This window comes from Setaria viridis, chromosome 3, assembly GCF_005286985.2.
Source record: "Setaria viridis chromosome 3, Setaria_viridis_v4.0, whole genome shotgun sequence".
In the NCBI taxonomy this organism is placed as follows: domain Eukaryota; kingdom Viridiplantae; phylum Streptophyta; class Magnoliopsida; order Poales; family Poaceae; genus Setaria; species Setaria viridis.
The window spans coordinates 21,335,846-21,356,938 of record NC_048265.2 but is presented as its reverse complement, the minus strand read 5'-3'; the positions used below and the strand labels follow the sequence as shown (position 1 = coordinate 21,356,938).

Genomic DNA, 21,093 nt, shown 5'->3' with positions numbered 1-21,093 from the left:
AAAAAGTCTAAATTACTGCCTTCAAGTATAACTAAAGTCTGAATAACCTCTAAAATAGTTTTTTTCAGTGTAGCTCTAAACTATGTCACTTTCAATTTACCCCTTTAACACAATTTGTCCTTTTTGTTTCTCCATGCATAAGTGAAGTTTTAAGTTCAAATTTTGCATGATGATAAAAGATATCATAAGACATGTTAGAAAATATATCATGAATTTTTTATCGTTATTTTGATAGGGTAGGATATTTAATAATAAAATTTATCATTGAGATACAAAATTATATAAAAATAATGATAAAAAATTTATAAAATATTTTTAAATATATATTATGATTTCCACTGTCACCCTACAAAATCTCAAATTAAAATTCATCTTGTGTATGGAGAAAAAAAAAGATAAATTGCATTATGGGGTAAGTTGAACCAAATAGTATAGTTTATGGGGTAAATTGAACCAAAATATAGTTTATGGTTATTTGAACTTTCGCTATAGGAGTAATTTGGACTTTTTTCTTAAATAAAAATAATACTTAAGTTTTTTTTTCTGCCGGTCACTTAAAAAACTTCCCACGGTTGGAATTCTTGTTGCGATGGAACATCTCGAGCCTGTTTTTTCTGATGCCAAACCGGCAAGTGCACAGGGGAGACAAGCGGACGGAAATGAAAAGAAAAGAAATACACTGAACCTGTAACCACTAACCAGCATGATACACACTACACGCCTACACCGTGTCTTACTCTTTGTCTAGTACGGTCTACTGTGAAAGATTATTGAGTAAATTCCTTCTATCCCACTCAAAACTATACATATCCCTTCCGTGCCATCCAACTTATGTGCCATCCAAAATTAGAGTAGTACCGTTGATTCTAATTTCTGATCGGCTACGTGCCACTACCGTCACTTTTGTCCTCACGGCGTTAGAAAACCATTCAACTGCGCCGTTCTCTCTCCTCTCCTATTCTCTTGGTTTTCTCCTCCGCTCCTGTTCTTGCCGCACAAATTTAAGTGCTGCCCACAGCATACTTCCTCCAATCTCCAACACAAAATGGATTGCTAATCCATGCTACTTCACAGATCCAATGTTGCAGCTTCGGATTGTTGCAAAGGGAGCTCGGATTTAGCATCAAGGACCTTGCCCGACTCGGTCCCCACAGCGCGTGGTCGCGCGGAGCGAGAACGCGGGGGCGGCGGCGGAGGCGCACCAGCGCGGGAAGCGCGGCGGCGCCGCCACGGCCCGGCGCTGCGCACGGCAAGGGTGCGGGTCCCGCGGCCCGGCGCGGCGGCTGGATGCAGGGAGCGCCGGGGGCGAGGACGACGCACCCGGCGGCCGCACGCTAGGCGAGCTCCCACGCGGCAGCGGTGGGGCCGCCAGCCGCGGCTCTGTCCCACGCTCGCGCCGACCCGTGCGGCCGCGACCTCGCCCTCACGACGCGCCACCTCGCAGGCGGCCACGGTCCGCGGCGCCCCAACGTCGAATCAGCCGCCGTCGACGCCGACCACCGCTCCCGCCGCCGCGCACAGCCGCGCGTCCACGCCTGTGGCCGCAGCCCCGTGCGCGACGCCGCCGCCACTCCGGCGTCGCGTCCCAACCTCGCTCCGTGTCGGGCGCCATGAGGACGGTGGATGGGGAGGCAGTGTCCGGGAGGACTTCGTGGTGGAGAAGGGCGGTGAGCACGAGCTGGAGGGCGCGGCGGTGGGGACTTGAAGCTGCCGACGATGCACGGGCAGGGGCGAGGAGGCGGAGCCGGCGCCAGAGCAGAGGTGGGAGTGGGAGTGGGAGCGCGTGAAATCGAAGAAAGGTGGAAGCAAGAAGGAAGGCGGGAGTATATTCGTCTTTTTCTCATAAAAGTTGACATTTGACGGCAATGGCACAGGGGATGGGAAATTACCATCAATGGCACTGGAGGGATGTTAAAATTTTGGACGGCATAGAAAGGATAAGCAAGCTTCCAACGGCATAGAAGGAATTTACTCAAGATTATTACTAGTACGTGGATACTGCACCTCGAGATGCTTTGGGACACCAGGCAGCTAGACGACGAGACGACACGACGTCCCCTCCGTTTGGCTGAGCTAAAAACCAACGCGCCCGGAACTCGCGTCGACTGACTCAACTCGAGGCGCCAGACGCTTCTCGAGAAGCGCACCGTTGCCGTTCGAGGAAACGACGACGGGCCGATCCGATCCGATCTCCCCGTTCCCATGTCGCTTCCGGGCCCAAACCCACACCCATCACCCATCATCGCAAACACATCAATGCCGCATCCTCGGATTCCCCTGCGCTCCCCGTCCGCCTGTCTCCCCTGTGCCGGCCCAGTGGGCTCCACGCGTCCCTATCGGCCCCACCCAACCCCGGTTCCACGCCAGCCGATGCCGCCCCCTTCCCCCCTCCCCCTCCCATTTCAAATCCCACCACCACACCACGCCGCCCCCAAACGGTCACCCGTTACGCTTCGCTGCGCTGCGCTGCGCAACACCGCACCAACCCCTCGCCGTCGAGCCGGCTCGGCACCGCTCCGACCGACCGATCCGGCCGGCGGAGGGCGGCCATGGCCTCCCCCAACCCCGACGCCGCGGGGCTGGCCGTGCCGGGGGCAGGGGAGGGCTCGTCCTCGTCGTTCGGCGCCGTCGCGGGGGCGATTGTGGCGGCGGGGGAGCAGCCGCCCAGGAGGGCCCTCACCGTGCGGAAGGAGCGCGTGTGCACGGCCAAGGAGCGCATCAGCCGCATGCCGCCCTGCGCCGCGGGGAAGCGGAGCTCCATCTACCGCGGGGTCACTCGGTACGAGTCGCAGGGTCCCCTGCTCCCCCGTCCCCGTCCCCGTCCCCTTCCTCTACGTCTCTGCGTGCTGCTACTTGCTACGAACTGGGAGCTTAGGACGTTGCTAATCTTCTGTGCGCACTTCGATTGGTTGGCTCCTTGGTTGAGTCTCCTCTCCTGTGCTAAATCCCTCCGTCTGGGATTGCCATGTTGTTTCGGCGATTCGGGATCTACTATTTGTTTGCGGTTCCAATAACTCCGTGGTTCCGGTGGCTCGAAATGAGGCGATCTCACGTCCTCAAGGAGCTCGACTCGTTTACTTATGCTCTATTGACAGCGTTGCGTTGACCACCAATCTTATCCAGTCTCGATTAATTTTGGCAACCACTGGTACATCGGATATTGGCTTGGTTGTGGCTCAATACTGTTTTAATTTGGCGTTCACTGTTCATATTGCCTAGGGTTCCTGAACCACGTTTAAGACCGGCTGACATGGGATCTGTGATGGACTGATGGTGCTTGTGATTTTCCAGAGGCTTTTGTGGCGTGTTAAAATGGTCTCATACTCTGCTTCTGTTGTGGCATGGGTACTTAGTCGATGTAACATGTAAAATTTTGAATTCTTCTGAGGCAATTTGGGTCAAGCTTGCCAAATAGAATATTTCTTCTGAGCCTCTGCAGATGAAATTTTCGTGCCATAATGACTTAGCACTGTTTTCTGTTGCTGCATCAAATGTAGCAGCCAGTTTATACTTGGTAATACTCCTGTCATGACTGATATAAATGAAACTTTCTCACCTTTCCTCTGATGCTTGCTATGTTTGTATACATTGATATAGACCTGAACTTGATGACTCCTCAATAGGCATAGGTGGACAGGTCGATATGAGGCTCACCTTTGGGACAAAAGCACGTGGAATCAGAATCAGAACAAAAAGGGCAAACAAGGTATGTTTGGATGTAATATACAGAGTAGTGGCAGTTGTACGTGTTCTTGAAATTCTGAACATATTGGAACTGGAAGATGTGAAAACATATCACTCACTGCAACTTGATTACATTAAATAGATAGTTTGGCTTGATTTATGTTGGCATCAGGCTTAAACAAATTAATCTTCTGTGAGCTGCTAACTTCTCCCTCATGTCATAAATTTTGGTTGCATGTATCATATAGTCAAACTTTTAATACGTTGCCATTGATATCTTCTTGAATATTGTGTTTGAACATTTGGAAATTATCAGACGCATTTCCCTTGACAAATGGTTTTATAATATTATGATTTTGCTATGGTTTATAAATATACCCAGATAGAGTGAAACATACATCTTGGAATCTTGCCATGTCCAAGTGTCTTTCTTCAATCTAACACTTGACACTCAAATATGCTCTCCACCTTTTCCAACAGTAGTGTGAATCAGTTCGGTTGTAACGAAAATAATGATTATTCTTGCATTATGCCATAATCATTTGGCATGGATGGAAGTAATGAGCTATGCCTACTGCAGTTTCCAAATTCCTATCGTTTGTCCGGTTTATTTCGTATCTTCAGGAAAAGCACAGCTGTATTTAGTCAACAACAAAATGATTTTATTTGTAATATTTATGACTTTAGCTCTCATTATGATTTGATGGAATTGTTTCTTTTGCATGGGAAACTACATCGCACGATTGCTATTGCAGTATATTTAGGTAAGTGGCATCCCCATGTTAACTTAATTTGCCGAATTGCTATGGTTTTTGTTAATCATTATCTATCCTGTGTGCAATAACGTAGGTGCATATGACGACGAAGAGGCTGCAGCAAGGGCCTATGACCTTGCTGCATTAAAATACTGGGGAGCTGGAACACAAATAAATTTTCCAGTAAGTTAATGATTGTGAATCTTGTTTTTGAATTGCTGTAAAATTCTCCAGCTTATGTTCAGATTAGCTCTCTGTTGATAGAAATTGTTTAATTCAAGAAACAATATTCCTTTATTTTTTCTTACATTGAGCAACATAGTTCTGTACTTTCAAAGGGGAGCTTCCAGACATTAATCAGATCTAAGAGGTGTCTAGATCATGATTGTTAGGCTGTTGCCATCTTTTTTCCCCTTTATTTTAAATCGAATAAAAGTGTTGTGCTGATATATCATGCTTGCACTAAGGTACCTGCTGACTGCTGTACTCCATGCATTCACATGACAGATGAGAAATAACACTTCCCGACCTATACTTCAATTCTTATTCATAAAATTTTATTATTGTTGTAAAATGACATTGGAAGTTGATTTTTGCATATTTGCACAATTGCACTTGAGTGGAATGTCTTCTTTTTGCATGATTCAAGTTGCTGGACTGAATGCTAAGAATGTGCAACAAAAAATGCCTTCTGTAAATGTGAGAAAACAAATATATCAACACATTTAATTGCTTAATTTGATACTTGTACATGTGGGTCCCGATGAGTTGCAAACATAGAGTGTTATTTATTTATGTTTCATGCATATTGTCACAGTAGTTAATTGAAATTATGCTTTTTTTCAGACTTATGTTCATTATATGTTTGCTTATTTAGGTCTCTGACTATGCAAGAGACCTTGAAGAGATGCAGATGATCTCCAAGGAGGATTATCTTGTGTCTCTTAGGAGGTATATTTGTGCATTTCTTGTGTTCTATATACATGATTTTGTTCTGATTAAGCACTGACCAGAAGATCCATGCATTGCAGAAAGAGCAGTGCCTTCTCCAGGGGGTTGCCAAAATACCGTGGGCTTCCTAGGTATGTGTTAGCAATTGAGATTCTATCCCTAGTAATGGAATCTAATTTTTTTATGCTAACCCTTGATTCATTCTTGATTAAAGAAGGTGCAGATGGTACCTCATTTTTAGGAAGATTTGACCCGAATCCTAGAAACTTAATACACTGTCACAATAGTAAAAAACCCAAATAGTGTACATACTACCAACTCCGATCCCTGATTTGGTCCTATCTAACTTTGTGCCTGAATTTCTTAATACACTGTCACAATAGTAAGTTTGATGAAGTCCTAATATCGAAAGTTCACAATGGTGTGCATTATCATGCAGGCAACTGCATAATTCCAGATGGGATACGTCTTTGGGGCATTTACTCGGGAATGACTACATGAACCTTAGTTGTGGTCAGTCTGTAAAGACTTCTACTCTGTTCTTTCTAGTTGTCAAACTCTAATAAAAACTGCTATAAGATCATGCGACTAATGTTGTTATAGCTTTTGAAACTACAGGAAAGGATATCATGTTGGACGGAAAATTTGCAGGAAGCTTTGGCTTAGAGAGAAAACTTGATCTTACTAATTACATTCGGTGGTGGCTACCCAAGAAGACACGGCAGTCAGATACATCTAAAGCAGAAGAGATTGCTGATGAAGTCCGAGCTATTGAAAGTTCAATGCAACAGACTGAACCGTATAAGTTGCCTTCTCTTGGTCTCTGTTCTCCTTCAAAGCCCTCTTCAATGGGCTTATCAGCATGTAATATATTATCTCAGTCTGATGCCTTCAAAAGCTTCTTGGAGAAGTCTACAAAATCATCTGAAGAATGTACACTCAGTAAAGAAATTGTTGAAGGAAAGGCTGTTGGCTCGGTACCTGCTACTGGACATGATACAGCGGCAGTTAATATTAACATGAATGAGCTGCTAGTGCAAAGAGCTACTTACTCAATGGCCCCTGTCATGCCTACACCAATGAAGAGTACCTGGAGCCCAGCTGATCCTTCTGCTGACCCACTTTTTTGGAGCAACTTTGTCTTGCCATCTAGTCAACCTGTTACAATGGCGACAATAACAACAGCAACGGTTTGTTTCTCCCCAATAACCTGGATAGACTCTTGAAACATTTTTCTTTTTTCTGCTTTTGCTGAATCTGACCATTGATTTATGACAGTTTGCAAAGAATGAGGTAAGTTCAAGCGATCCATTCCAGAGCCAAGAGTGACTGTATGAGCTACTGAAGCAGGATATGTTGGACTGGTAAGAACATACTATAAAATCTGATAGTGCTTCATGTTTCCATTTTGTTTTAATTAGGTTCTGTTTCACACTTTTTACTTTTTGTGTAACACCCAACTTGTGGTAAACTGAGAGGAAAGGAAAGCTCCAGGAATCCATGAACTGTTTGAATTGTATTTTAATAAGAGCATATAAGTAATCTGACAAAGTACTTTTTTTGTCCTAACTCCTAGTGGCATATAAGATTTTTTCCCTAAAAAATTAAGAGCAATTTTTCTTCCTTGCCAAAACTGGTGCCCTTTTTTGAAGTAAAACAGTGATAGATCATTAACACTACATTGCTTTAAACTTAGTTAGCAATTACTGCACTGCAGAATCCTTTCACATTTATTTTTCTGCATCTTTTCTGCATTTTAACTAGGATCAATGCATGATGTTAGTGTGTAAGAAATATGCTTGCAGAGATTTTGCCATGAGATTCCCTAATATGCTTGCAGTAGCTGTAGGTTACTGCCAAAATTGATAAGCACAAAGCACATCACATTATTATTAGTAACTTCGATGGATAGTTGTCATAGAAAAAAATACATAATGATACTTTGGAAAAAACGAAAGAGAACAACTAATATGTCCTTAGCTTCTTGATATTCTTCTGTATTACTCCTGCCGTTCTTTTATATACGATTCTGGTTAGTTCAAAGTTGAGGTAATCAACATCGTATATAAAAGAACAGAGGGAGTAGATGGATAGTTTGCTATTTACAGTTTAATAAAAGCTTTGACGTTTCAATTGATGAACAGGTCAATGACAACATTCTGTGCTTCGGCTAGATTCCTTTTGCCCAGCTTTTGATGTCACGGACTTGTGAGCAATACTCCTTGTGTATCCATACTTCATAGGACATGAACAGAAGGTATGACAAGTGCAAGCATAGTTATGTAATATACAGTGGCTAGTTCCCAGAAAGTGAGATTTAGTTGTAGAGCTGTTTGTACATATTGCGGTTGTTTCAGCCAAGACTCAACAGATTTGAGGAAGAGATCCAACAGAATGATGCGGCTTTAAAGCTCAATTAGATATTTTGTACACATATTTGCAAGTTCTGTGCGAAATGGTATGCTTGCACGATTTCATGGAAAACTTCCTTTGCAATAAAATACCTCGTTATTACTCCCTCCGTTCTTAAGTATATGACGTCGTTGACTTTTTTCATTTGTTTGACTATTCGTCTTTTCTACAAATATTTTTGCAAATAGATAAACCTACAACTTAAATCTAAAGTATATTTGACAATAGACATAATGATACATATTTTACTTTAGTTAACTAACTCGTATATTGGTGGTCAAAGTTGGAGTAAAAAGTCAACGGCGTCATATATTTAAGAACGGAGGGAGTAGTTTATAAGGAACTTAGCAATATAGAGTATTAGCTTAAATACTACTCCCTCTGTTTTTCAGCTAACTGGCTTGTCCTAAACATCATATTTTTTAAAATGGAGGGAGTGGTATTAAAAGTTAGAAGAACGAAGAATAGAAGTTGGTCAGTGGCTTCAGTGAGTTTTCGTGCAAATAATTTCCTGTTTGAAAGTAGCCCTTTTTGCAATTATAGTGGTTTCATCCCACGTCTAAGTATAGATGGTTTAAGGAAAAAAAAATTCTTGCCAAGCCTTGTTATTAGGTTAGATGATTTGAATTTCGAACAATACTCCAGTTTTTGTGGGAGTTAATATTTCTCATGACTCCGAGGGGAAGGAAGGACTGAGGGTCCGTTTGGTTACTTTTGCTTATTTTTAGTACGTGTCACATCGAATGTTTAGATACTAATTAGGAGTATTAAACGTAGTCTATTTTCAAAACTCATTACATAAGTGGAGGCTAAACGGCGAGACGAATCTATTAAGCTTAATTAAGCCTAATTAATTCATCATTAGCAAATATTTACTGTAGCAACATATTGTCAAATCATGGACTAATTAGTCTTAATAGATTCGTCTCGCCGTTTAGCCTCCGCTTATGTAATGGGTTTTGTAAATAGTCTACGTTTAATACTTCTAATTAGTATCTAAACAGGTGCTAAAATAAGCAAAGAAACCAAACCAGGCCTGAGAACCACGCATGCACTTGGTTGGAATTCAAAGCAATTCTAGGTTGGAATCAAAACATGGAGCAAGGCCCATAATCATGCTTGTTTCATGGATTATTTGGAGAGAGAGAAATTCGAGAATTTTTGAGCGCAAGGAATCTACAACTAATATGATGTTCCACAAAGTTAAAGATGAGACTGCGATGTGGACTATGGCCGGAGCAAAACACCTTTCTATTTTAATCGCCCATTGTTAATTCTTTCCGCGCTTCGGACCTTATACGTTTGTATACTTTTTTTTCTTGAACTTTTGCATCGCTTGGTGCTTTGTATCTGTCCAGTCTAGATCATCTTCTTTTTAATATAATTGGCAGCTCTCCTCGTTTCGAAAAAAAAACATGGAGCAAGGCTTGAGCTCAGGCTGTGTAATGTATAGCAATATCATCATTTCACAGGAACTTAGCTTGGTCAATTTTATAAACATGAAGTCGTGTACGTAAGCTCAAGCTCCGCCGAAGCCGAACCGATACCCTCGAATACCTCCTTATTGAGCTCGAGCTTTTCCTTCCGTTGAATCTGCTAAACTTCGCTCGTTTGCTTCTTGCCTCTTCACCTTATTTTTGCACCTCACGGCATCCTTCAACATTTGTGCTCCGGTCGACGCTTCCAGACCAAGCAGTGGTGGAGCCAGCCAGCAGCAAGCAGCTTCAGTTTGCACGGATCGCACGTACGAATCGTTGGTGACTACTCCAAAAAATGCATCGGACTCGGATGCCCTAGCCTTTGCCGAGACGGTAGCTGACTACTCCGCTCGATAGCTGTTGCCTCCATCGGTGGCCACGCACGCAGCTCCCGTCGGACTTCGAGTTCGACTCGGTGTCAGGCGGCGCCGTCGAGAGCTATAAACTGAACCCGCGGCTCTCCATGCTTCAGACATTCGATCTCAATTCGCCGATCGACGTGCATTCAGATCGATCGCTGCAAAGGGCGGAAGAAGGAAAACCAACTGCTCGCCTTCCGCGCGTCCTCTGTTTCCGACGAAGAAGATGGGCAAGAGGACTCTCGCCATGGTCGTCTACGAACCCGCCGCCGCCGCTGCCACATCCCAACAGGGCGCCGCCAAGCCGGCGCGGCCGTCGGCAGACCCCGGCGCTGTCGTCCCGCACGACGTGGAGCCCATAAGCGCCGTTCCCCTGAACTCCATTGCTCCTCCCTGGCTGCGGCAGGCGCCGGCGCCCGCCGCCATCCACCCGGAGGAGCCCGCGCGCCTGCGCACGCATATCCTCCCGGCGCTGGGGCTCCGGGAGGACCTGCCGGTGCACTTCATCGACAGGAAGCGGGTGACGGGCACCGACCTCGACGCGCACCAGAACCGCTTCCGCGTCCCGTCCGACGGCGTCCTGCGCCGCCTCCGCCCGATCCTGACCCCCGGCGAGCTCGACTCCGCCAACCTGCTCCACGACCCGGCCCCGAAGACGAGGCGGCAACCCGAGCCGGTGCCGCTGCTGCAAAGCGTCGAGGGTGAGCTTCAGGAGCAGAGGAAGAAGAGGAAGGGGAAGGTGCACGGCGGGCTGCCCGTGAGGCTGGTGGACCTCGCCGCCGGCGCCAGCGGGGAGCTGCTGCTGTCGAGGTGGGAGAGCAGCAGCGGCACGATCGTCAAGGGGGAAGGGTACATGGACTTCGTCCGGCGGTGCAGCTTCAAGGAGCAGGACGTCGTCGACATCTGGGCCTTCAAGCAGCGCGAGTTCCGGCTCTTCGGCAAGAAAATGTTCGACGAGAGCGACCTGCATCTTCTCATCGTTAAGGCTAAGAGTGATGGCACGCAGCAGCAGTCCCGCCCGGAGTGAACGGGAATCGGCCCCTCAAGGCGCTGTTAGACAAATTGGAAGAACATGCCTAGGAGTAGTTTCTGTATGTGAAAATTATTTATTTATTTATTTCGTTATTTGAATGTACGCTAGCGGCTAGTAGGCATTGTTAGCATCGAACTATGTAAGTATCGTTTAACATGGCAAAAGCTATATGCCTGAGCATTTTTTTTGTTCATACACCGAATTTCTGTCCATTGAATTGTGCTTTGAAAATATACTTGCTTTGCTGTCCACTGGATACTGTATTGTAATGGTTTGTTGCGGGTTGATTTGTTTGGCGTTGCTGATTCGTTGTTGGGCTTGGCCCATTTAGTCACGGCCATATATATTTTTCCTGTGACCTCTAATCGTTCTGACCGCCCCCCACATATACTACTACGCAGTCGATAATCTTTCATAAACACGTAGGTTCGGATTCGATTATTTGTGCCATTGTGCGTGGTAGAATTAGGTTATTTTTTTTCTGATGAGAGAGAGATTCTCTGCCTCACGATGATAGTAGAAAGTTACATGGTAGGAAAAGAGCAAATTGACCGTAAAACCTATTTATTGGAGAGTCTCCAAGGCTCCGACCTAGTAGGAATGTTCATATTGTTTTTCTAATTATTCCTCAAGTGGTAAGTAATAAGTAAGACATTTATGGTGACTTACTGACTTCACTTAAGATCTGATGGCAAATCTCTCGGAGATGGTTCTCATACAGGGCAAGGGTGTTTATGGTGAGTGATGTGTGTACACTATGTTTTGGGAAAAAAAAAGAGAGTAGAATTAAAAATAATCAATCCAAGAAATTGAAAAACTAGCTCAGGATAATATTGATTAATCTTGTTCTACAAAAATTTAAGGGACGTGAAATAGTACCAACTTAGCTACCTATATATAAGAGTCCCATGTTAGTTTTTTTTTGTCACATGGAGGAATGAATGAATAACTAACAACACTCTGATTCTAAGGTTTACAGGAGCATCGAGTGATATTGTTATCGGTAATGCTACAGTACGAGCATCCGGACGCGTCGGACGTTCCGCTCCAAACATATTTGGCGCTTCCTATCTATCCATTTCCACCATTTTTTTTCTTCCCCATCCCACTCCCGTGACCTTTCTTCTTCAACCTTCCACCCCGGCGTCCTCCTCGTCCACCCCGGTGGCGGCGCGCTCCCCCACCCGGCGGCCTTGTCCCCTACCCGTTCCCCTACTCCGGCATCCTCCTCACCCACCCAGGTGGCGGCGCGCTCCCCCACCCCGACGTCCTCCTCGCCCACCCCGGCGGCACCCCTCCCCCACTCCGGCGTCCTCACCCATCGAGGGCGCCCAACGCCCCCGGATCCGGTGGCCCTCTCCCCGACCCTGGCGAGATCCGAGCAGGGAAGGATCGGGCGGCGGCCATGTTGCAATAGGTATCTCACGAGGTTGTAGTAGGGATTCTTGGATGTTGCAAGCGCTACCGTTTTTTTTCTTCCCCATCCCTTTTCTTCTTCAACCTTCTATCCAGAGGTTCCCGGCGGCGGCATGCTCCCAAACCCTGGCAGGCTTGTCCCGCACCCCGGTGGCCTCGTCCCCCACCCCAACGGCGGCTGCTCCCCCACCACGGCGTCCTCCTCGTCCACCCCGGCGGTGGCGCGCTCCTCCACTCCGGGAACCTCGTCCCCCACCCTGGCGGCGCCCCTCCCCCCACTCCGGCGTCCTCAACCAACCGGGAGCACCCAACGCCCCGGATCTGGTGGCCTTCTCCCCGACCCCAGCGAGATCCGAGCGGGGAAGGATCGGGCGGCAGCCATGGTGGACGACCTTCGGCGGCAAGCTGGTTGTCGTGGATCTGAGTGTTGCAATAGGTACCTCATGGTGTTGCAATAGTTATTTTTGGATGTTGCAACGGTGGCTTTTGATGTTTCATCTATTTTGCAACAGTCTGCCTTGCCAGCAATCGGGTGTTGCACCGACTTGTTCATGATGTTGCATATAGTTGTTTTCTTTATTTCGTCTCTTCTTCTTTCGTTGTTGCAATGTTGTAAGATATGTTTTTTTGTTGTTGCAATGTGTCTGTTTTGAATGTTGCACGAAGCAATTCGGGATGTTTCATGCACATAAAGGTGTTTGCAATCCTCGGTGTTGCAAGTGTTAATTTTTGATGTTTCGATAGTTATTTTTTAATGTTGCGACGGAGCGTCCGATAAAACAAAATTATCGGACGTCCGGCGCTAGCACTTCCCTATTGTTATTAGTGAGAATCTCGGGATTCTTCCATCCCATTGAGGATTTGGACCTTTACACACGGATCACTGCACTTCTGGTATTTCTTCTGCGAATTGTTCGTATCTCCCTTGGTCCCCTTAGGGGATTGGTAGCCCCCTATGGCCTATAGGTACTCTTCTTGTGAGTTCCATGGTCTCGTGGACCCTTGGTCAACCTTCATGAGTCTGACTCTTTCATTGGAAGTCTTAAAGACTTACACTGTCGTTGACTACCCTAGCTATAGCCCTTGTCATGTGGCCTTCTATTTGAGTGATCCTTTGAGGTCAGGGGATGAGACTGATTCCTCCAACAATTGGTCTTATCTCTCCTTTGATATCGAGAACAAAACAAACCATCTTTTCTTTGCGAGCAAAACAAACCCTCTTATGAACCTACATTGTCAAAAATCATAAGCTAGAGCCAGTAGCCAAACAATTTTATCGACCCACATTGTCATAAAAATTTATACTCTATGTTTGTAAATATAATACGTTTTCATTTTCTCGTAGGACAAACTTATTTAATTTTGCCAAGGTTTATATAGAGAAAATATATTAAAAATCTACTATCCCAAATAAATGGAAGGTAAGACATATTTTAATATTGTAGGTGTTGGTGTATTTTCAAAAATTAGTAAAATAGAGGAGCTTGATTTATGATAAAACTAAAACACTTTATATTTTGAAGACAATAAGCAGAAGCAGGAGCTAACCGGCCAAGCAAGTAGCTTCTGTATACAATCATGCACGTACGAATGGTTAGTGAGTAGGAAAAGAAGGATAGGTGTGAGAACAAGACTGTTGAGAGTATGAGACTGCTATAGGAAAGCAACATTCACAAAAGTGGGCCCAATTACGTCCTCGCCGCCGCAAATTTTCCGTGTCAGTGTCGGGCTCGGAATTCTTCCGAAAAGAAGCACATCTGGGCCTCGGATTCAATTTCTTTCCAAAAAACGCATCGGACACGGATGCCTCAGTCATTCCCGATACGAACTACTTCGACAGCTGTTGCCTCCGCCGACGGCCACGAACGACGCGCGGAGGTCGGACTGCGAGTTCGACTCGGTGTCGAATGGCGCGGCCAAGCAGTATAAACAGACAGGGCGCGGCTCGCCATGCCTCAGACATTCGATCTCAATTCCACGACGCGCATTCAGATTCCTCCAATCCAAGCGCACGAGAAGGGAAACGAACTCGTCCTCGTGCGTTCTCTGTTCTGACGAAGAAGATGGGCAAGAGGACCCTCGCCATGGTCGTCTACGACCCCGCCACCGCGCAGCAGCGTGACGCCAAGCGGGCGCGGCCGGCGGCGGGCGCCGGCGCTGTGGTCCCGTACGACGCGGTCCAGCCCGCGGGCGCGGAACCCATAAACGCCGTTCCCCTGAACGCGATGGCGCCGCCCCGGCCGCGGCGCGCGCCGGCGCCGGCGCCCCCTATCCCCCCGGAGGAGCTCGCGTGCCTGCGCACGCATATCCTCCCGGCGCTGGGGCTCCGGGAGGACCTGCCCGTGCACTTCATCGACAGGAAGCGGGTGACGGACACCGACCTCAACCCGCAGCAGAACCGGTTCCGCATCCCGTCCGAAGGCGCCCTGGGCCGCCTCCGCTCGATCCTGACCGTCGACGAGCTCGACTCCGCCAACCTGCTCGAAGATCCAGTGTCCAAGTCGACGCAGCAGCCCAAGGAAGACGACGCCGCCGCGGACAAAGAGGGGGAGCAGGAGCAGGGGAGGAAGAAGAGGAAGAGGAGGGGGAAGGTGCACGGCGGCCTGCCCGTCAAGCTGGTGGACCTCGCCGCCGGCGCAAGCGGGGAGCTGCTGCTGTCGCGGTGGTCGAGCAGCCATGGCACGATCGTCAAGGGGGGAGGGTACATGGACTACATCCGGCGGTGCAGCTTCAAGGAGCACGACGTCGTCGACATCTGGGCATTCAAGCAGCGCGCGTTCCGGCTCCTCGGCACGACCATATTCGACGAGAGCCCTCTGCACGTTTTGATCGTGAAGAAGACTTGAGAGAGATGGCACGTAGCAACAGCAGCGCTACTGCCCCCGCCCCGAGAGAACGCGATCATGTTGCTGTTCAACGCATGGTTAGATAGATAGTTTCTTTACGTGAAAATTTGTTAGCCATTTTAATTACGCGATTAGGATTTGTACCTCAGTGGTGGAAATTGTAATGGCATGAATCGTATTAACCAAATCTTTGTACGAAACCGTTTGAACTCGCGTGCCAATTGGTAATCATTTGAAGGGAAACTAATCCTAGATGCAAACTGAATCTTGACAATTTGACTTGCCTCGCTCTCGACTGTCACCAATTTGAACAAATTTATCGGTTTCCGCTTTCCACTATGGCTGACACTTCCATAATGAATGTTGAGGATATTTTAGAGTAATGTGTTAGAATAAAATTTAATAGGATTCTCAAGCTCATTGTTACAGTGTGATTTCGTATATATGATCGATAAAAATTATATTGCAGACAGTAACGGAAAAAAGAGAGTAGGATCGCTATGAATCAAATCAGGCAACAGCTAATCCAAAGGAACTGACAAAAAAAACAATATAGCCATGGAAAATGAAAAGGAACAGGTGCATGTTTGATTCAAGCAAATTTGTGTGCCCAAAGAAGCATTATGCTCGAGAAACCGTGTCCCTGCTGTTAAAAAACATAATGTTACGTTTCAAGCTCAAGCTTAGAGCACATGTCTCCGACCGGTACGGCGTGGCAACCAGTTCAGCGAGTCGCCCTTGGAGGACTGCATGGACAGGAGGCTGCACTGGTGGGCGAAGAGGGGAAGCGAAATGTGTAGGGTAGGCGGGGTGGGCAGGAGAGGAAGATAAAGGTGGCGAGAAGGCATCGGGGAATTCAGCCGAGAGCGCGGGTCGGTGAGGGAGTTTGGGCGGGCGTGCACCGTGGTGGGTTGTTCCTGGTGGCAATGTCAGCGGTGGGGATGGGAGAGGGGATGGTGTCAACGGTGGCAGGGTCGAACCACTCGGCCCTAGGGTTCGAGTTTGTGGACCCTACCACTATTCTTGGATCAAAACAGGGGCTTGGTAACGTGATGATGATTTTGCAGTCGGTCGGTTGGCGGTTGATCCCCGACCACGCGTCTGGCGCCAGTTGCCACCCATCCCCCACGACCCCACAATGTGCCCCTCGTCTCCTCCGCCTATTCCATTCCCGTGCCTTCCATTTCAATTTTTCCTCAAATCCTCTCTCCTCCTCCCATCCCTTCTCAAATCTAGCAAGAGGCGGCAGCTCTACCAAGCTCACAAATTCGGGGAGCGGAGGGCGAGAGGCAGCATGCTGGCCTGCGGGAGGGTGGCGAGCAGCGGAGCACGGTGGCTTGCCATACGGGCGGCAAGCAGCGAAGCACGGCGACTCACCATGCGGGTGGCGCAAGCAGGCAACCACGGTGGATCCTACGAAACTGGAGGAGGGCTGTGAGCGTTGGAGCGACAGAGCTCTACAGCTTGCCATGCGGGTAGCGCAGGGAGGCATTCACGGTGGAGCTGCACAAGGAGTGTGTCGGAGTTTTCTCCTTTTCTCTCTTTTCCTATTTTTTCAGATTTCATCGCAAATTTTTCACTCAATTTTTTCTCATTCTTTTTGCTTCATATCTTTTTGCCTCTGAAAGTTTTCCAAAACTTTATGTTATTTTTTCTCACAAAGCTTTTTTTCAAAAGTTTTCTCACATTTGAGATTTCGTTGCAAAAGTTTGTACACAAACTCTTTTCAAATTTTTTCTCTAAACATTTTCTAAAAGTTTAATGTCAAATTTTTCTCACAAAATTTTGTTCCAAAATTTTCTTACAAATCCGGAAGAATTTCTTTTTCCTTTTTCCCTTCCTATTTTGCTGCTGTTTCGCGCACAACTTTTTAGATTTTTGTTCATAACGTTTTCCTTTCAATTTTTTGTTGTGGTTTTCCTCGAAAGAGAATGGCGCAACAAAAAAATTACCGAAAAAGGAAAACCCTGCTCCCGTCGGAGAACATTAGTGTAGATCGAAATTCCCACTATCTCTCCTTCAACACTATGAAGCCTTGTCAGTAGGCCACGTCATAAAAAAATTATGAACCCGAACCAACCGACTAAACAAGCCACTTGTCTATGCAATCATGCACGCACGGATGGTTAGTGAGTAGGAAACGAAGGATAGGAGCTAGTGGCCATCAAACTCACAAATTGAGAACATAATAAGAGTGACGAGACTAGGAAGCAACATTCACGATGCGAATCCATTTCCATCCTCGCCACCGTAGTCTTTTCGTGTCAGTATCGGACACGGAATTCCTCCAAAACGAAGCAGAACTGAGCTCGGATTTCTCTCAAACAAATGCATCGGACACGGATGGCGCCTTAACCATTTCCGACACGAACTACTGCGACAGCTGTTGCCTCCGCCGACGGCCACGTGCGCCGCGCTGAGGCCGGACTGCGAGTTCGACTCGGTGTCGAATGGCGCCGCCAAGCTGTATAAATAGAAGGGGCTTGGCTCTCCATGCCCCCAGACATTCGATCTCAATTCGTCGACGACGTCCACTAAAGATTACTCTGCGATCTCTGTTCCGACGAAGAAGATGGGCAAGAGGACTCTAGCACTGGTCGTCTACGATCCCGCCGCCGCGCAGCAGCGTGACGCCAAGCGGGCACGGCCGTCGGCGGGCGCCGGCGTTTTGGTCCCGCACGACGCGGCCATGCCCGCGGACGTGGAGCCCATAAACGCCGTCCCCCTGAACGCCATTGCGCCCCGGCTTTGGCAGGCGCCGCCGGTGCCCATCAACCGAGAGGAGCCGCCGTGCCTGCGCAATCATGTACTCCGGGAGCTCGGGCTCCGGGAGGACCTGCCCGTGCACTTCATCCACGAGAAGCGCGTGACGGACACCGACCTCGACGCGCACCAGAACCGGTTCCGCATCCCGTCCGACGGCGCCCTGCGCCGCCTCCGCCCGATCCTGACTGTCGACGAGCTCGACTCCGCCAACCTGCTCTACGATCCAGCGTCGCTGCCGAAGCAGCAGCCCGAGCCCGAGCTTGAGAACGGTGACGCCACCGCGGACCAAGAGGGGAAGAAGAAGAGGAAGAGGAGGGGGAAGGTGCACGGCGGCCTGCCCGTGAAGCTGGTGGACCTTGCCGCCGGCGCCAGCGGGGAGCTGCTGCTGTCCCGGTGGTCGAGCAGCCATGGCACGATCGTCAAGGGCGGAGGGTACATGGACTACGTCCGGCGGTGCAGCTTCAAGGAGCACGACGTCGTCGAGATCTGGGCATTCAAGCAGCGCGCGTTCCGGCTCCTCGGCACGACCATATTCGACGGGAGCCCTCTGCATGTTCTCATCGTTAAGAGGGATGGTAAGCAACATGACTGCCGCAACTGCCTGGAGTGAACGCTAATCGCTAATCTATCGGTCATGACGCTATTGACACTCGGAAGGACAAGCTTTAAATACTTGCTTTAAGAAGGAAATAGTTGGAGAAGAAGGCTTGATCAAAAGTGACTGTAATTTTCCTTTTTAGCACATGCTTTTATGTATTAGTTCTTGTTTTATACCTCTATATTATAATCTAATAATAAAACAAACAATGTTAATTTTATACCTCTATATATCTAATAATAAAAACAAACAATGTTGGATCGTCTATCTTCCGCGCGCCTTCCTCCCTCACGTCCTTTAATCTTCTTTCCAAAAGCCCACGATCCAACTTCGCACGGCAATGTGCTCAGCTTCTGTCACCGATAGTCATGATCACACGCATGAAATCCGCACCGCGGCCTCTTTTGCAATATGATGCAAACAACGAACGCCAATAAAAAAAAGATCACAGTGATCTCGAGAAGGTCTGCGCGTTGTCCAAGGCCAAAACTGCTCCCAGATGGCAATCAGTCCACGGTGCCACAAGGCTGACGGGCAAAGCAAGGACGAGCATGAGGCACCACAAGTTTAATACTCCCTCCGTTCCAAGTGTAGATCATTTTAGCTTTTCTAAGTTCATACATATTATTATATATGCATCTAAACATACATCTAAATGCATAATAATATCTATGAACTAAAAAAACTAAAATAACCTACAATTTGGAACGGATGAAGTATTAAATAATATAAGGCGCCTAGGTTAACTTTTAGTTTATATCTAAAACTTCTATCATGTTGGTTGATAATCATTTGAAAGCAAATAATGAGATGCAAACTAAGCCTCGGTAACAATAACAAGTGGATTTACCACCGTACCTCCCTCTCGACTATCATGAGTTTGTGCCAATAATGAGAACCAACCTAAACCTTCGTAACAATAACAAGTGAAGGTTCGATTTTAATAGGCACTTCCGCAATGAGTGTGAAGAATATATTAAAGTGTGTGTTTGTTTTTCAAGTTAATTGTTTATGATACACTTTCTGCTTTTATTAGGACCCTCTCAACCATCGAGAAAAGTTGTGTTATGTCTTGAGCTAGCATTTGCCAATGGGAGCAACTAGGCGACCGGTCTTCAACGAAACGTCTGATAATCAGTGGGTTTGTAGGCAAATTAAACGGGTTTGGAATAGAAAAATACAAAAGAACAGGTTGAGTTTGGTAAAAAAAAGAGTAAGGAATATATATATTTTGAGTGCATGGAAGGAAGAATTCAACCCACGACTGGAGCACCTAATAATTTTCTCTAATAATTAGAAAAGAAGAGGGTCAATCCTTGAAGGTGTTCTTGCCACTTGGGTTGCAAATAATATTCGGAGCTGCTAGCGCCCGGACGTCCGATGTCCGGGTGCTCCATCGGACGCTGCTACAACCGTCGAATCAAAATCAGAAAAAATTCCAACTGAAACATCGGCTCACGTTGCATGCAACATTTGATCGATTTCTTTCCTTTTTTGCATCTTCATTGTCTGGCAGCTCAAGCTCAAGTCCAGCTTTGAACCTCTGGCTACTCCACCCAACATACCAAGGAGCAAAAATGCCATTAAACATTTCTCACATCACCACAAAATCACCAGTATTTCCATTCTCCCCTAAGCACCTTCCCAAATTAACTTCAAAAGCGGCAACATCCTAAGCACCTTCCCAAATTAACTTCAAAAGCGGCAACATCCATAATCAACCATTGCAACATCCTAACTCACCTATTGCAACGACCCAAATAAAAAATATTGGAACATCCAAAATCATGTGACATCTCAAATCAACTAATGCAACATTCACCACCGTGGAAATTTCATTACAATAATGTTACAAACATATTACAAACAAAAATTTATATTGTGACGTTAAGATATAATACCTGCAATATCTTGGAACACATAGATGGAATTGAGAACAAATCCCCAACAAAAGAAGAATAGAGCAGGAATAAACTAAACAAACACCTGCAACAACCTCAAATAGGTTGTTGCGACATCTGATTTACTTGCCTAAAACACATCCGAGCTTGCGGGTCTAGGTGCTTAAATTGACCTCTCCACCTTTCAAGCTCAAAGTATCAACTGCCCAGGTGCCCAAAATGATGTTCTTCTTGTCTGATTGAGTTGCTACTCAACCGTGATGGAGCTTCCAAGCTCCATTCATGGCAGATCAAGATTCCCTAGTCAACTTATGGAGAGAGGTAGAGTCATATGGATCTACCTGGAGTGGAGGAGCAGCCTGCAGGAGTGCAGAGAGAGAGAGGGGGGGGAGAGGAGGGAGAGAGAGAGAGAGCACTTGGTGGAGAGGAACAATAGGTTCAGCACAGAGCACCAGAAAATCTGATGGAAGAGGAAGGGGCGGTGGTAGTAGCAGGTGAAGAGGATATAGTCATTGGACACGAGAAGCATGCAGTTAATTAGAATGGAATGAAATTCGGGTCTGTGCTTTGTTATTGAATGCTATCGGACTGCTTTCCCAATCAGTATGGCACACACGTCCGATCTTTTTAGCTCACGTCGGACGCTCGGTGCATAGCATTTCTGAATAATATTTCTACTTGCCACTATAGTACACAATTTTTTAAATTTTAATTTTTGAATTTATTTTAGGAAGAATTAACGATATCATTTTTGTAGTGGTAGGTGAAACACTCATGGTGACTTTATCAATCCCAAGATTTGTTGGTACAGTCGCTACAATAAACTATTTAATCTGTGACGGAACAAATTTGTCACGGATCGCTAAAAAACCGTCATAAAGCAGTGTCTATGAT

At 46.8% G+C, this 21,093-nt stretch overlaps 1 protein-coding gene across 2 annotated transcripts; it reads left to right on the top strand.

Moving 5' to 3' along the window:
• The first annotated feature begins 2,410 nt into the window (after positions 1 to 2,410).
• Positions 2,411 to 7,904, top strand: LOC117849960 (AP2-like ethylene-responsive transcription factor SMOS1). 2 transcript variants are annotated; one of them, XM_034731713.2, is made up of 10 exons: positions 2,411 to 2,779; positions 3,624 to 3,706; positions 4,440 to 4,448; positions 4,534 to 4,622; positions 5,317 to 5,390; positions 5,471 to 5,521; positions 5,830 to 5,903; positions 5,994 to 6,580; positions 6,669 to 6,754; positions 7,535 to 7,904. In XM_034731713.2, the coding sequence occupies exons 1-9, from the start codon at positions 2,550 to 2,552 to the stop codon at positions 6,717 to 6,719; spliced, it is 1,248 nt and encodes a 415-aa protein (XP_034587604.1). In that variant the 5' UTR covers positions 2,411 to 2,549; the 3' UTR covers positions 6,720 to 6,754; positions 7,535 to 7,904. The 2 variants fall into 2 exon arrangements, with proteins under 2 accessions (XP_034587604.1, XP_034587605.1); XM_034731714.2 differs by having other exon boundaries at positions 2,413 to 2,779; positions 6,009 to 6,580.
• The last annotated feature ends 13,189 nt before the right edge of the window (positions 7,905 to 21,093 follow it).

Coding starts and splice junctions, on each gene's coding strand:
- LOC117849960 (XM_034731713.2), top strand. CDS start 2,550: ATGGCCTCCCCCAACCCCGACGCCGCGGGGCTGGCCGTGCCGGGGGCA. Junction 4,623..5,316: donor GAACACAAATAAATTTTCCA/GTAAGTTAATGA, acceptor TTGCTTATTTAG/GTCTCTGACTATGCAAGAGA. Junction 5,391..5,470: donor TATCTTGTGTCTCTTAGGAG/GTATATTTGTGC, acceptor CATGCATTGCAG/AAAGAGCAGTGCCTTCTCCA.